This window comes from Corylus avellana, chromosome 1 (genome assembly GCF_965113065.1).
Source record: "Corylus avellana chromosome 1, dhCorAvel1.hap1.2, whole genome shotgun sequence".
Taxonomy (NCBI): domain Eukaryota; kingdom Viridiplantae; phylum Streptophyta; class Magnoliopsida; order Fagales; family Betulaceae; genus Corylus; species Corylus avellana.
In genome coordinates this window covers 25,478,614-25,493,832 of record NC_142490.1, presented here as the reverse complement: position 1 = coordinate 25,493,832, position 15,219 = coordinate 25,478,614, and the positions used below count along the sequence as shown (strand labels likewise).

The 15,219-nt window shown below is 37.7% G+C and overlaps 1 protein-coding gene across 1 annotated transcript; it reads right to left on the bottom strand.

Moving 5' to 3' along the window:
- Positions 1–259: 259 nt before the first annotated feature.
- LOC132171159 (Actin-like ATPase superfamily protein) lies at positions 260–14,534 on the bottom strand. Its single transcript, XM_059582401.2, has 7 exons — positions 14,218–14,534; positions 12,400–12,547; positions 8,516–8,707; positions 5,720–5,848; positions 2,551–2,720; positions 1,957–2,087; positions 260–595 (listed from the first exon to the last, which is right to left on the bottom strand). Exons 1-7 carry the CDS (start codon positions 14,459–14,461, stop codon positions 518–520), a joined length of 1,092 nt encoding a protein of 363 aa, XP_059438384.2. The 5' UTR covers positions 14,462–14,534; the 3' UTR covers positions 260–517.
- Positions 14,535–15,219: the final 685 nt, after the last annotated feature.

Here is a 15,219-nt window from a genome sequence, read left to right as displayed (position 1 = left end):
GGAAGCCTTATCATATCGGAATGCAGGTTTTCACCATGTTAATGGAGTTGTAACATCTTATTGATGATAGAGTGGTGATCACTTCACTTAGCTAGATCTTAGAGGAACATTATCCCCTATGCATGACAACTAGATAATGCTTGAATCAGCTTTTAACATGCTACATGAACTTCATATTCCTCCAACACTTCTAAGAAGGTAATCAGGTGTAGAGAGGCACCATCAGTTACTACAGAATCACATCAACAGGAAAAACAGATTAAGCCAACAATAGCTTTTCAGGTAATTGAAATTAAAATCCATGTTTTATGCATTGTACACATTTTATACTCTAGCTGATTCTCTTTTCATCTTTTGTAGCACACACAACTGGAAAAAAAATGCCTGAATCATTTGTGATTAATGAAACAATTGCTCAATGTTTGTAGCACACAGACTCCCTGACAATAACAATATTATTTAAATATACTACTTGTATTTTGAAATGAACAGTGGAACACTTGCTGCAGATCCCTGGTCAGCTGTTACAGTGCCCTTCTGATTCTTTCATCAAGAAATTGCAGGCCAGCAAAGCTGCCCCAACAGCTGGCTCTACCTGGAGATCAATTTGATTTCGGTAAAGAAAATATTAGAAGAAAAAGAAATAGCATACAGTAATTATTCAGGTTGTAAACTTCCACGTCCATAATCCATGACCTGCTGCTAATTTGTGGTATGCAAGTAAATTGTGTGGATTTTACCTCCTTTGTGAAAACTAAATCGGAAGGGCACAGAAAGATTCAACGAAGTAGTGGCATATGCTTAATGCATTCACATAATGTACACAGACACACAGACAAACACAGATATACAAACAAGTACTTCCTGAAGGATGCTGAAGAGAGTACCATTTGCACTTCGACCTCTACCTTACTGCAATTCAGAACAGTATAAAATACAAAAAGATTTTGAGTTTAGGCCCGGAGTTAGATTTGGCTGTTAATTTAGATGAAAATTTTAACTGCCAGTCACGCATACGAACCGTTTATTCGGCCAAAAATACCTCAGTTAAAGAGAGAAAGTTACAAAATTATCCCTCTCCTAGTGGCTGGGGTGGGGCTCACTGCAGCCATCGCAGAAGAAGACAAGGGCGGTCGGACGAGCACCCTAGAAGAACGGGGGTAACCGCGATGACTGTGCGGCCACCCCAAGAGAAGATAAGAGTGGCCACATGGTGACCCCTAACAGGAATTAGGGGGTAGCCACGTGGCTACCCCCTAACTTTTCCTAGGTGGCCATGCACCTACTATTAGGGCCACCCCCTCTCTTCTCCTGGGGGTTGTCGTACGGCCACCCGTCTTCTATTGCAGTGGCTGCAGTCACCCCCACCCTAGCCACTAGGATAGAGATAATGTTGTAATTATTACTCTCTAACCGGGGTATTTTGGCAAAATAAATGGTTCATGTGCACATGATTGGCATGTGTTAAAACTTCCATCCAAACTAATGCCCAAATCTGACTCAGGATGTAACTTAAAATAGTTACTATAGTTTTTAGGTCCGAGTTGAAGTGAGTCATAGATAAGAGGTCAAAGTGCAGAAGGGGAGAAGGGGGAGGGGGAGTGGGGATTTTAAAAACAATAGACTTGGTCAATCAGAAACTAGTCTTCCGTTCGCTTGGGATTAGAATCAGAAGTCTCATGGCACTGGTATCTCCTGAGATACAGACGCAGAAGAAAGACTATCTCACTAAACCAGATATGTACGTGGAGATTACATAAATAAATGCAGTGACTTTAATATACTTTATTTCATTAAAAATTAACAAAACAGAAATAAGATTAAAACTATACTGAGAATTGCCAAATGAGAGAGAGAGAGAGAGAGAGAGAGAGAGAGAGATTGTTTTATGATGAAAAATGAAAAGTGAAATCTGGACCAGTGTTTTCCAAATGGAGGGAAAAGAGGAATGCGAACCGTTGGTCTAATTGGATAAGCCCCAGGGTAGCGTTCGTGGATACAATTAATAACTTCTTTTCCTATATCCCAACTCTTATTAGCTTCAAGGACACCACCAACCATCACAATAGGGCAAGAACTATTTCCATCTGCAATCAATATCAACAAACATTTTAAAAGGGTTAGACAGCAAGCAAAAATTTGGAAAAATTATACATATGGGTATATATATACATAATAGATCAGCACTTATTATCCACACGTAGCTTCTTTTGCCCTTTTATGGCCTTTTAGTGTGCTTGTATCTTCATATGTAAATACATACATGCATAGGTAAGCATGAATGCATGTCAAATATTTAGAACATATCCTTTTATTTGGGGGGATAACAATCCACCAATTGAATTTTTGTATTCCGTCTTACAACAGTAATTAAAACAATTAGTAAAATTTGATGCCATTTCAGGCATTTTGAGTTCTTTAAATGCCAACTTCATTTCGATAATTCAAACTGCCAAGAATCAAAGTAACTGCATTTAAACAAAAAATCTAAATCATTATTTATTTACTAAATAAACCATTTGAATTATTATAGTTAGACAAGTTAAGAACCTTCGCCACACAAGCAAAGTCTTTGAACAACAGCTTTCACGCTTAGAGCCAATTCCTGGACTGCATCAACTAGTATCTTATTTGCGATTTGATCACCTGCTTCTGCACACGACACCACTTCCGGAACAAGTGCTGCAATACGTGCCCAAGATGGATCCGCATAAGTCCACCTAAATCCAATGAAAAAAAAAATATGAATCAATTTAAAATTAATATCCTAACTGAAAGCATCCTGTAATATTCAATGAGCTAAAAAGGGACTAGTCACTCCACACAGCCTCTTTTATTTTGTTTTATAAATCACTCCACACAGCCACTGTTACCAAAGACAACTGAAGTAATTTGTTTCGAGATGAAATTAGGCTTCGTCTGAATCAATTTTACCGAATGTTCAAGCACTGTGAGCATGCCTTTTATGGACCAAAAGCAAGTATAGGACAGGGCTCCCTGTCTAAGCCAGTTCTCTGTTTTTGCAGTGTCAAACACATCATGAACATAGCAGCCATCAGTATGCAAATCCCCAAGATACTAACCAACAGTCTTATGGAAGTCACTTAATTAGACACCTATTACTACCCATACTAGATTAGTACACCAAGGATGATTATATATAATTTCTCTGAGCATTAATAGGTTGAGGACAAGAAAAGGAATTGGTTCAATTCCAGGTGAAAACTGACTGATGGCTGACTGATGGAATCGACTGAAACAATTGGAACAAAATTTCACTTGGGTTGGAAAAGGAGAGAAGCAATTTAAACCACCAAGGTTTTGCTTTCATATGTCAGCCTCTCTCAAACTGTCTGATGGAATCAGCCTCAGGTAATTTCAGTTACAATCGGAACAAAATGGCACTCAGGTTGGAAAAGGAGAGATGCAACTTAAAACCACCAAGGTTTTGTTTTCATATGTTTGCCTGTCTGGAAAACTTGACTCAAAAATCATCTCTCTTTCTCTCTCTCACGCACATCCCCAACCTACAAAAAAATTGTGCATCCTAAACATGTGATGACAAGGTAACCGAGGCAACCAACCTCTCAAGATGAAGTTCACATTGGAGGCTTCACTCTCCTTCCAGGCAAGACTGCTTGATCTCTTCTGAATACTACAATTTCACTTAAGGCATGTTTGGTATGCAAAATAGACCCTTTGTTTGATTGCACACAATGCCTGAAAATAGTCATTCCTCTAAAAAAATATTGACAGGAATAGCTGACGAGCAAAAGAGGTTTTCCAAAAAAAACCCATCTTTTTATTTTTATTTTTTCAACAAACCTAAAAGTTATAAAAAAAATGGGGGAAAAGTACATATACCCTCCTCAAACTACTACCAAACTATCAATGTCTGCCACAAACTAAAGATCGCGTCGATGTCCTCCAAAACTACCAAAAAATTGCCAATATTCTTCTTTCGTCCTGCAAAAAGACAAAAATGCCCTTGACAGTTTTTCAAAAGACAAAAAAAAAAGAAAAAAGGTGAAGACCCACGACAATGCCATGGGTCCAGTGTTTTGGGGTCACCACTTTTTTTTATTAAGAGTATTTTTGTCATTGGGGGAAACATTGACAATTTTTAGTAGTTTTTTTTTTTTTTTTTGGGGGGGGGGGGGAGGGCAGAGAGGTAGGGACAATGGGACATTGACAGTCTTTAAGTTGTGGAAAGACAATCAAATGGTAATTTGAGATGGGGTATGGGTATGTTTATTTTTTAAAAAACAAAAAAATCAAAACATTCTAAGGGTGGCCAACCACCCTCAGTGTTCTGCCAAGGTGGCCAGCCACCAAATAATTTTTTTGAAGTTTTTTTTAATTATTATTATTATTTTATAATCTTTTTTTTTTTTTTTTTTTTTTTTAAGGTAATCAAGCATCTATTATAAAAATGCGTGAGGTGCCCCTGAGTACACCAGATGTATACACAAGGAAACCAAGAAAAAAAAAACCCCCCAAAACAGACACAGACCCCGACACCCAACAACCCACAAGGAACCCTACACCCTTTTGCCTTTACCACGGGTAGACCCCTCATAATTAATAGAACTCTCCAAGTTCTTTAGTTCCTGCTTTCCTTTTAGCTTAGAAGCACAAACCACCTTCGATGGTTGGGAAGAGGGATCATGAGACAACCCCGCCAAAACCTAGGAGAAAGGCCAAACTCCCAACAAAAACAGAGAAAGAGCAACAGCTTCATCAACACCACCCTTATGAACCTACTGAAAGTCTTCAAAACAAGACGTCGAGGCTGGGGCTAAAAAAGCATCCTCAGATCCTCACACGAGACCCAAGGGCATGGCATGGGGGAAAATCTCCCAAGGGATACGGATATTCTTCACCCTCCTCATCCCAAAAATTGTCTTCCCTCCCCCTTCCCACACAACCAGTATACTCTTGGGTATTTTAAGTCTCTTTATATATATATATATATATAAGTAACGTATATTCATTTAAAGTGCAAAGGGCGTAACTCTAGTACACAGAGAGTATATAAGAGAGCTCATAATTTAAAGAAAAAAGAACATAATTTCAAAAACTCAGAAAAATTAGAAACGGGCAAGCTATTCCATGCCACTCTCCATATATACAAAGATTGTAGCATCATCTTCTTTATCTCTAGCAATCTATTCTCACGATCTTCAAAGCTTTTTGTGTTCCGCTCTCTCCAAAGACACAAAGGAGCTAGCCTCCATCTGTTCAAAGCATTACAGTTTCCCAATTTTGATTCAATTATAGTGAGAGAATCATGTGTTGTCACCAAACTAAAGAATAGGAATGGTCATTCCATTCTAACTCCTTGTATTCCCAATAATAAGCATTCCTATTCTTAAAGAAATGACCATTCTGTGTATCAAACGTGCCTTTAGAATACTTTGAAATGATTATGGGTGGCCATATTTTGAAGATTGTAAAATTAGTAAAATTCAAATGCTAATTCAAACAATCTTGTGGCTCCAAAACTTTCAAGCCAAGAACATAATTCACTTATACCAACTTAAAGCCCGATGATCAGATCTATATGCCATTCCAATAGATTTTGGACACACCAAAAAAACATCAAAACCAAAAGAGAGAGAGAGAGAGAGATCCACACACACACTCCTAGATCTAAGAAATTGAACTAGGAGTTGTGACTACATCTGACTACCATTAGAAAAAGTTTCAAGAGAGATACCCTATCAGTTCTTCAGGAGAAGAAAGGCCGAGAACCTTCAAGATACTGCGTGTAAGCGTTGTTTGTGGACCACGACCATCATGAGCCCTCACTACGGCTGTTAATGCCTGTGCAGCAATCCCATAGCCACTACAAGTTATCACATATCATCATTCATCAAATTTGTATAAAATAATTCCAAGTATACCACAATGTATTCAATCAATTATAAGAATTTTGAGCTTGTAACATTATATGCTAGCATTTCCCTTCAGTGGTATACAATTCACCAATGTAATCATTGAGAAACCTAAGATTTTTGTCTGGTTGATTAGACAAAGCAGCACTTTATTTTCAACTTATGGAAAAGTAATACTTAAGTAACAAGCCAAGAGACTTGTTAGAGCAAATTAAACTTAAAAAATTAGATGTCAATTAGAGATGCCCATACCACCTTTTACTAAAACGAAAGTTACATTCAATATTCAACAGAATTACTGCTCTCCGTCAATATGCAGAACAAAGATTTTCCCAAACCCAATTTCAAATGCACCTTTAGCAAATCACCGTGGCATTTGTGTATGATAAGTAAATTAAGTAGTTCCTCAGCAAATTAAAAGGATGTGTATCTCAGAATACTCGCATTCTACATTTACATGTTTGTGTTTCCCTGCGTTTCTAATGTACCAATACCCATTAGGCACAATATGACAGAAGTAATGGTAGCCGTAGGCAAAATTAATTCAGCAAGTAGCTCCCTTCTTAATGTTTGGATAAACCTCCACAAGACAACATTTTTAAGAATTGGAAATCATGGAAAATTAAGGTCTATATTCTTTTAAATGGATTAACAGGGGCATCTGCTTTCTGCTAAGATTCTATCAACAATGACCGATAGATCTTTATTTATACAAATGAAAACCATCCAGTCAACTGCAGATTGCCAGTACAAAGACAAATTAGTATATCCCTTTAGGTACAGGCTCATCTCAAAATCCTTTGCTTCTAATCAATTTTCCTATCATCAACTAAATAAGAACTCCAAATTTGACAGAAGCAGTGTAATGATTTCTGTATCACAATCCCTTAGTTTTTCACATCCAAAAACCTACTGAGGAAACCGTCTGTAAAAGGTATCAGAGTATGAGGTTGGTATCCTTGACATCGGCCACAAAGATGAGTCAGCAGAGGGCAATCTTAAAAAGCTACTAGCAAAGTTCTTTACATATCAACAGATTGCCATTAACTATATCCTTCGTTTCAAATAGCACAACTCCTTTAAAGATTTGGCTCTTCATTTGAGATTTGCAGCTCCTCAGAGTAGAGCTGAGGTGATGAGAACATAATTCATATAACAGAACTGTAACAACTATCTTTCAGCTCATGATCTTTATATTCAATAAGAAACATAGAGTTTCAAAATTCAAGAATGGTTACTAGTCTCTGAAATTACCCATCCTTACAAACATTAATTTCTCAACAATATCAACTCAAGCAAACTTTGTCATTCACCAGTCAATTCGCCAAACAGGATTAACAGGGGTAAATTGAGGGGAAAAACAAAAAAAAACAAAAAACAAAATCACATACTTCTACAGCTCAACGTTCTTTGTATTACAATTAAACATCAGCCTCTAAAATTTTAGCACTTCAAGTTGCATACTCTTCCAGTTCTCTACTTAGATTCAGCTAATGCCAATTTTTAGTCTAAAAAGCCAAAAGGAAAATGTTTTGGCTGACCATACTACACGCTTCTTTAACTCTTAAACAATTAAACAAGCTTCTTTAACTCCTTACATATAAAACCCAATTTTATCCTGAAAACCATGAACACATTTTACCTTGTTGTAATGCGAAAGGGAAGTGCTCAAATATAGACATTACTATGTCTCTGATTACTTGGTTTCATCTTCTGAACTAGAAAATTACAATTTTCAAGAATCTGGAAACTATCTTGAGTAACTAAAAGTGACATTTCATTTGACAGCAATATGTACTTTGCCAGCAGACGAAGCATATCAAATATCAGAGTGAGATCCACTACAATTAGGCTGCCTGAATTTCTTAAGAGAGAGTGGCTATGGGACCCACCTGCCCCAGGTAAGGGGGCTCAACACCCTAAACTGCCAAGGACAGTGAGTAGGCCCCACAACTTACTCTCTTCGGCTGCCTGAATTATTGTGGTGGATCCTCAAACTTAAATATCGATGTGTATATACATAGTGTATCATCACCATCTTGTAAAGATGAATTACTGCCTCATCTTTCCCTGCCACAACAGCTTATTGAATTGTCATAAACGTGCATGCATTCAGATGTTTTGGCCCTTAGAACCAGGTTTAGCATCCATTGTGAATTGGACAACCAGTTATATATAGCATTTAATTAAATACACACTATATCTTTCAAGTTTGTTTATTGCAGTCGTAGACCATACAGTCAGTATATTTGTTTGCATTTCCCAAATTAATGGATGGTCTGCTTCTGTTTCCAATTTTCATCTCAAAATGTCAATAAAATCTCTGCAAACATTATTGCTTCAGCAGATTCTTTATCTAATATAGGGGTTTCATCAAAGGAAAAGTTTAGCTATTGAAGTCTTGTCAATATAGTAACTAGCACTCGATGATTGCCTATATGCTTATTAAAACCCATTAAAAAATCAAAACATTCATGTTTCTTGAACCTATTTTTTCAGATCATTTCAATGACATAGTATTAACACACAGCCAAAGCTACCAGTTATTTAAGAAAGTATAGCACAGTCTCATCATTTAGAGTAATAAACTAAAAGGACACCAAGACTTGAGCACATACCTTCCCCAATCACCTAAGACAGGCCCTGCACCTGCAGCCCTAGCTTCTCTACCATCTTTAGAAAAACCATAACAAATGCATCCTGTACCAGCAATTAAAACGCATCCATGAAGCTTTCCCATGGTCCCACTTGCCAGAGCTGCTAGAGCATCATTGTGAACATATAGCTTTACATGACTAGGGAATATGTCCCTGAGTAAATAAATTTAGAAGATTCAAAACAGTTCCCAGTTATCAGGTACAGCACATGTAAGGAGAAGATCTACAAGATTTATCCATAAAAGAGGTACTAATATTAGGAAATGTCCTATCTTATCCTAGACAAAAAACACTTGAGATGTCTAATTTCAATGGAAAAAGAAAGCAACATAAAGCAAACACCATTTAGCATTTTTCATTGCAGATTTATCTCCCGTAGCAAGAAATATTAACATGTAATGCTAACTTTTAGACATTTCCAGAATTTAGCCACAATTTCCTAGAAAGTTTTTGAACTCCCTTTTCATTTATGATGTCCCACATTGCTCCCCTGTTCATAAACATTAGAAAAACTACAAAACTTTGTTTCAGAACCCAATAAGAATAGGATCTGGATGCATCTACCGAGGACAAGTTGAGTTGACTGACAAATCAACTAATACTTGAGATCCTTCCTTGAAAGATGTTAGTGCTCCACCTTTCAAAGTTTCAAAGGATGTGAAAGACTGCCAGCTCTTTAAGAAACCCAACTCTTGGGCTGAATATATACCCATCTCAAGAAACCAATAGGAAGGAAATAAAACAGCCAAATCCCTAAAGCCCCATTCTGCAATATAATTTTCCACATACCAACAGCAAAACCAACTTTTCACTTCGAAATAGCTTGTTTATGTTTGGTTTTGTGCATTTTCTTGTTAATGTTTGTCTTTGTGTTTGTATGTTCCAAATCATTCCAGCTTGAGGGGGAGTATTAGAGTTTGTTTATTTGTTTTGTTTGTTTTTTCCAATTTGAGCATATGCTCCTGCTTGAAGGGGAGTGTTTGAATGATAGGGGTTTCCAGAACTTGTAGGTGAGGCACCAGCTGTCCCTAGTGAGGAGTCCTTTTAGCTGTCAATCCATGGGTTGTATAGTCCTATACATTTGAATGAATGGAATGAATGCAGGAAGAGAATATTCACCCCCATTTTTTTTTAGAAGTAATATTGTATATCAAAAAAAGTACAAAGGTGGAACGAATAGGTCTTTGGTAACATGGAATCTCTTAAAAAAAACAAGATTCGAAGAGCTAAATGCTTTCGATAGATTGGAAGGTGAAAGAGGTTTAGATACTGATGAGAAGGCGAGAAAAAGCCTGGTTATCAATGAGCTCGAACATTCCTTATTGCAAGAGAAGCACAGTTGGAGACAAAAGTCTAGGATCCATTGGCTTAAGGAGGGTGATAAATGCACTAAGTTCTTCCAACGGGTTGCTAACTCGAATAGGAGATCTAACTCCATAGAGTCGTTGTTAGTTAATGGCTCTTTATCGTCCAACCAATCTGTTATCAAGAATCATGTTGTCCATTTCTATGAGTCTTTGTTCTCAGAACAATGTAACAGAAGGCCGAGATTGGACAACCTCACTTTCAATTTAGAGGAGGCTTCTCGTCTAGAGCTCCCGTTTGAAGAAAGGGAGGTCTTCAAGGTGATAAAAGGAATGAATAGAGATAAGGCTCCAGGCCTGGACGGGTTCTCTATTGGGATGTGATTAAGGCCAACATTATGGGAGTTTTATCTGACTTCCATGCTCATAGTAAGTTTGAAAAAAGCCTTAATGCCACCTTTATAGCTCTAATTCCAAAGAAGTTTGGGGCTTTGGATCTCGAGGACTTTTGCCTTATTAGTCTTGTGAGCGGGGTTTACAAGATCATTGCTAAAGCTCTCGCCAATAGGATGAGGAGGATTGTGGAGAAGATCATTTCCAAGCCTCAAAATGCTTTTGTTAAAGGTATGAAAATCCTGGATTTTGATCTTATAGCTAACGAATGTTTGGGCAGTCATATCAAGTTCGGCAAACCAGGGGTACTTTGCAAGTTGGATATGGAGAAGACCTATGATCACATCAATTAGAAGGTCATGCTGTATTTGCTTAAAAGATTTGGATTTTGGGAGAAATTGTGCTCTTAAGCACATTGTATTTCGTCAGTGCGTTTTTCCGTTTTGATTAATGGCTTTCTTTCTAGATTCTTTGGTAGCTCTCGTGGGGTTAGGCAGGGAGATCCTTTGTCCTCCTTTCTATTCGTTATTGTTATGTAGGCTCTTAGTAGAATGATTTCCGCTACTATTGATCACGACTCTCTCTCAGGTTTTCCGAGGGTCTAAACTCTCTGAGACGGTCAACATATCTCACTTGCTATTTGTGAATGATACCTTGGTCTTCTATGGGGCCAATTCTGACCATATTTGTTCCTTCCAAGCGCTGCTCGTTTGTTTTGAAGTTGTTTCTAGTTTAAAGGTGAATATGGCCAAGTCTATTTTGGTTCCTGTGGGCAATGTGGATAATGTGGTTAAGTTGGCTGGCCTCCTAGGATGTGAGACGTCCTCTCTACCTTTGAAGTATCTTGGCCTTCCCCTTGGGGCTCACTTTAAGGCCAAGTCTAACTAGGAAGGCATTGTGAAAAAAAATTGAGCATCGATTGGCTAGCTGGAAAAGAATATACTTGTCCAAGGGAGGTAGGGTTACCCTCATTAAAAGTACTCTTTCTAACTTACCCACGTACTTCTTGTCTACTTTTCTCATCCTTGCTGCAGTGGCAAGTCGAATAGAGAAACTCCAACGAGATTTCCTATGGGGTGGATTAGGCGGAGAATTTAACTATCACCTAGTTAGTTGGCCCAAAGTTTCTCTCCTATCTCTAAACAAGGCCTAGGGATTCGCAACTTGAGATTGTCTAACCAAGCCCTTTTAGGGAAATGGTTGTGGCGTTATGCAAATGAAAGCGAGGCTTGGTGGAAAGCCGTTGTGGACGCCAAATATGGTTGCAAGTTGTGCTCTATTGATTTCGTATGAGGTGGGGCTTTGGAAGTACATCAAAAGGGGGTGAAGGCTCTTTCGAGTCACACTAGATTTGATCCCGGCGATAGATCAAAGTTCAGATTTTGAGACGATGTGTGGTGTGGCGAGGTCAGCCTCAAGGCAACTTTTCCAGTTCTTTATAACATTGCTTCTATGAAGGATGCGCATGTGGCTACTAATATGGATTATTCGAGTGACACCCTTCAGTGGAACATCAGCTTTGTTTGCTTGGCTCATAACTGGGAAGTGGGTATCCTGGCCTCTTTCTATTCCCTGTTGCACTCTTTTAGAGAAAGAAGAGGAGGGGAGGACAAGCTATGCTGTATCCTGTCTCACAAAGGGATTTTTGATGTTAGTTCCTTTTATAATATCCTAGCACGCAAAAATAATTCATCTTTCCCTTATAAGAGTATTTGGCGGACCAAGGCTCCCTCAAAAGTGGCCTTTTTCGCCTGGTTGGCGGATTTAGGGAACATTCTTACTATGGACAATTTCAGGAAAAGACAATTCGTTGTGGTTAATAAGTGTTGTTTATGCAAAATGAATGGGGAATCCGTCAATCATCTCCTCCTCCATTGCGAGGCCGCCAGCGCCTTATGGAATGCCATCTTTAGTCGCTTTGGACTTTCCTTGGTTATGCCTAATAGGGTGATGGATTTGTTTGCCTACTGGTGGTCGGGGGTAACTCTCAGAGTGCGGCCATATGGAAGATGGCGCGTCTTTGCCTTATGTGGAGCCTATGGAGGGAATTTCCAATTCCCATTATAACTAACAGATGTATACCAGAAAATTAAAATATACCTATACAGCATGAAGAAAAATTGCCAGAATAATTTCACAATACTATACCTTAGCCAATTTAATATCCTTTCCTGGTCCTTTGGATGGTTAACACCAGAAACACCTAAACAAACAGCACGAACAGAAGACCAAGTTGAACCTGACTTACAGAGGGCTTCCGCCATAACCTGTTCCAATGTATCCTTGGAAGAATTCTCTGTAGCGTCAATAAAAGCAGAAAATATCAATATATCAAAACATGAGAATAATTCTTCACTCTCTTCAATCATTTCAGAAGAGCAATCAAGAATAATAGGTTTCAATTCGCAAGTTCTCTTTTTGTGTATTTGTTGCACTGCCATAGTTGATGACATGATTACCAACTCCCTATATTACAAACTGAGACATAAATATTGTTAACCTGGTTGTGTTAAACATTATTGATAAAATGTTTCCCAACTTTTCTTTATATTGCTGCCCTGTAGGTTGTCTTACAAAATGTCATGTTGATGAAATAATGTCTTGCTAACTTGGACCATGTATTTATGATCACTACATTCTCCCATCTAATTTAAGTAAACAAGGATTATTGATCAAGAAAGTGACATCTGATGACCAAGAAATTTCCAAGGTCAACAATATCTCCATTATCTTGGACCGATCAATCAAATAAAATTAAGGAACCAAAAGGGCATCACCTTTAAAAGTAAACTGCCAGGACAAAACAGAAAAGTGCTTGTGGAGCTTGTATCACCAAAATTATGATTATCGAATTAAGAGAAATTTTTCAAGACAACAGTGAGATCAACAACCAAGCTAGATGCTTAATGAATGATGACCATAAAACAAGCTTGGCTGAAATGACAAAGGTCAATTGGACGACCAGTAAAGCAGGCAAGAAAAATTTATAAATAGCTGTACTGATCAAAACTAAAAAGAACTAAAAAATTTGAAAACAAGAGCAATGCGCACATGGAGACGGCTTTTCATGCACAACAATAAAAGCAAGACCATAACTGGACTCATTTGAAGAAGGGCATGGTTATGGCTGAGGGCATTACAAGAAAATATAAGTCATGAGGACATAAGTTGAGAGCCTTGAGCCTATTAAAAAAGACATGCCAGCCAATGAATTTTGTTAAAATAGATAATCTGAACTATATATTTCCAAGAGAGAAAATATACATAAATCAGCAAAACAATTTTTAAAACTTGCTTCATCACGTCATACAAACTTATGAGGTTCTATAACTCGGATGAAAGCCTTCAAAAATTTTCTGCACTGTTTTAAAAAGTTAACACTGAGTAAATTGGATTCATATTCAGGCAAACAAAAAGAAATTGCCCTTTTCGTGAACAGAAACCCATACTTTTCGGTTCAACATATACACAACAAAACTGGGAAAAAAAAATACAAACATTACAACATAAACAATAACCATTGCCCCAGAACTTGCCAACTATTTGGAAAGATTAAAACTTTGGCTAGATCCTTAATCATGTTAGGACATCTTTACAGATATAAATTTAGAAAAACTTTAAAAAAAAGTGCGTCAAATTAGCAAATTTTAATATGACTTCAATAATCCAGCAGATGTAAATGAAACAATATAAACATTCATAAATGTCCCAAAAATTCAAATACTCCAGTCAGAGAACTTTTAGAAAAATTCAAATTTGGGTCTTAAAAATCAGCCATAAATTAAAATGATAAACACCACGATGAGAACCAAAGAAACCTACAAGCGCAAACACACAAACAAAAAGAAATTCCAAAGGAGCATGAATTCCATAAGGAGTTAACTTTTCAAAGGTGCAACACCGACATTCCGTTTGGTTCTCATGAAAACACAAGGAAAGGAAAACAAACAATGAGTAAATAGCTACCTCCGACGCTGTTGTGGTTGGAGCAACCAGCGACGGCGCGTGCGAGAATGGGGACAGGGTTCGCGAGGTTGTGGTCGGAAAAGGAAAGCAACGGAATGCAGACGCAGACTGTGGAGGTGGTTCCACCATCCAAACCCAATACGACGCCGTCGGAGTCGGACCCATGTCCATTTTCAAGCGCTCCTTCTTTTCCCCTCTCTGGGGAGCATACTTCTCCGTTGCCGTGCCAACTGTTGTTCTTCATGGAAACCAACGAACCTTAAAAGGCACGACACAGAGAGAGGTGGTGGGTACGGTGATTCAAAGAAGAGAAATTTCGGGTTTTCTGTGCCTTTTGTTTGTTTTAGAAAACAGTCGCGGCCTGCCATGTCAGCATAATTAAGCCAATGAGAAGACACCTAATTACTCTTTGGATTTATCGCTTCCGAGGGACGAGGGACCTAATCTAATCCCAACACAAACCATGTCAAAAAGATATATATATATATATATATATATAATTGAGTCTGTTTATAATAGATCCGGTATTGCAACTGAAAGGCAGTCATAAGTTAGCAGATATTAATGTTATAGATAGGCTTTAAATGTTTAATTTTTATGTAAGCATCTATGATATGTAACATCGTAGCTTCAGTTATGATTTTTTAGAGTTTTTTGCTCTGTAATGTAAGATTTTTGTGCTCGTGATCCTTCTTCAATGAGACTGGACTTACAAAAATAAAAAATAAAAAAAATCCTTGGGATAAAAATAAATAAATATATAAAATAACATGGATACAATAATATTGCATCTCTTTAAATACTGTACATACGGGGAACATCATTGGCTTTGGTTGTATAATATGGAAAGAATATTAAGAAATTTTCTCACTGATGGTTCCCATTTGTTACTCTTTCCCAAGTACTAATCATTAATCAAAGGTTAACAATTTATATTTAACAAAAATTAAGCAATTACTGTGGGCTCATTGAATCCTATGGTGGTTTAAGGGAGATCAATTC

Excerpts from the sequence above, each read along its gene's own strand:
- LOC132171159 (XM_059582401.2), bottom strand. The coding sequence starts at position 14,461 with ATGAAGAACAACAGTTGGCACGGCAACGGAGAAGTATGCTCCCCAGAG. Across the intron at positions 12,548-14,217 it reads CAACCACAACAGCGTCGGAG|AGAATTCTTCCAAGGATACA; the intron begins GTAGCTATTTAC and ends TTGACGCTACAG. Across the intron at positions 5,849-8,515 it reads GTCTTAGGTGATTGGGGAAG|TGGCTATGGGATTGCTGCAC; the intron begins GTATGTGCTCAA and ends GATAACTTGTAG.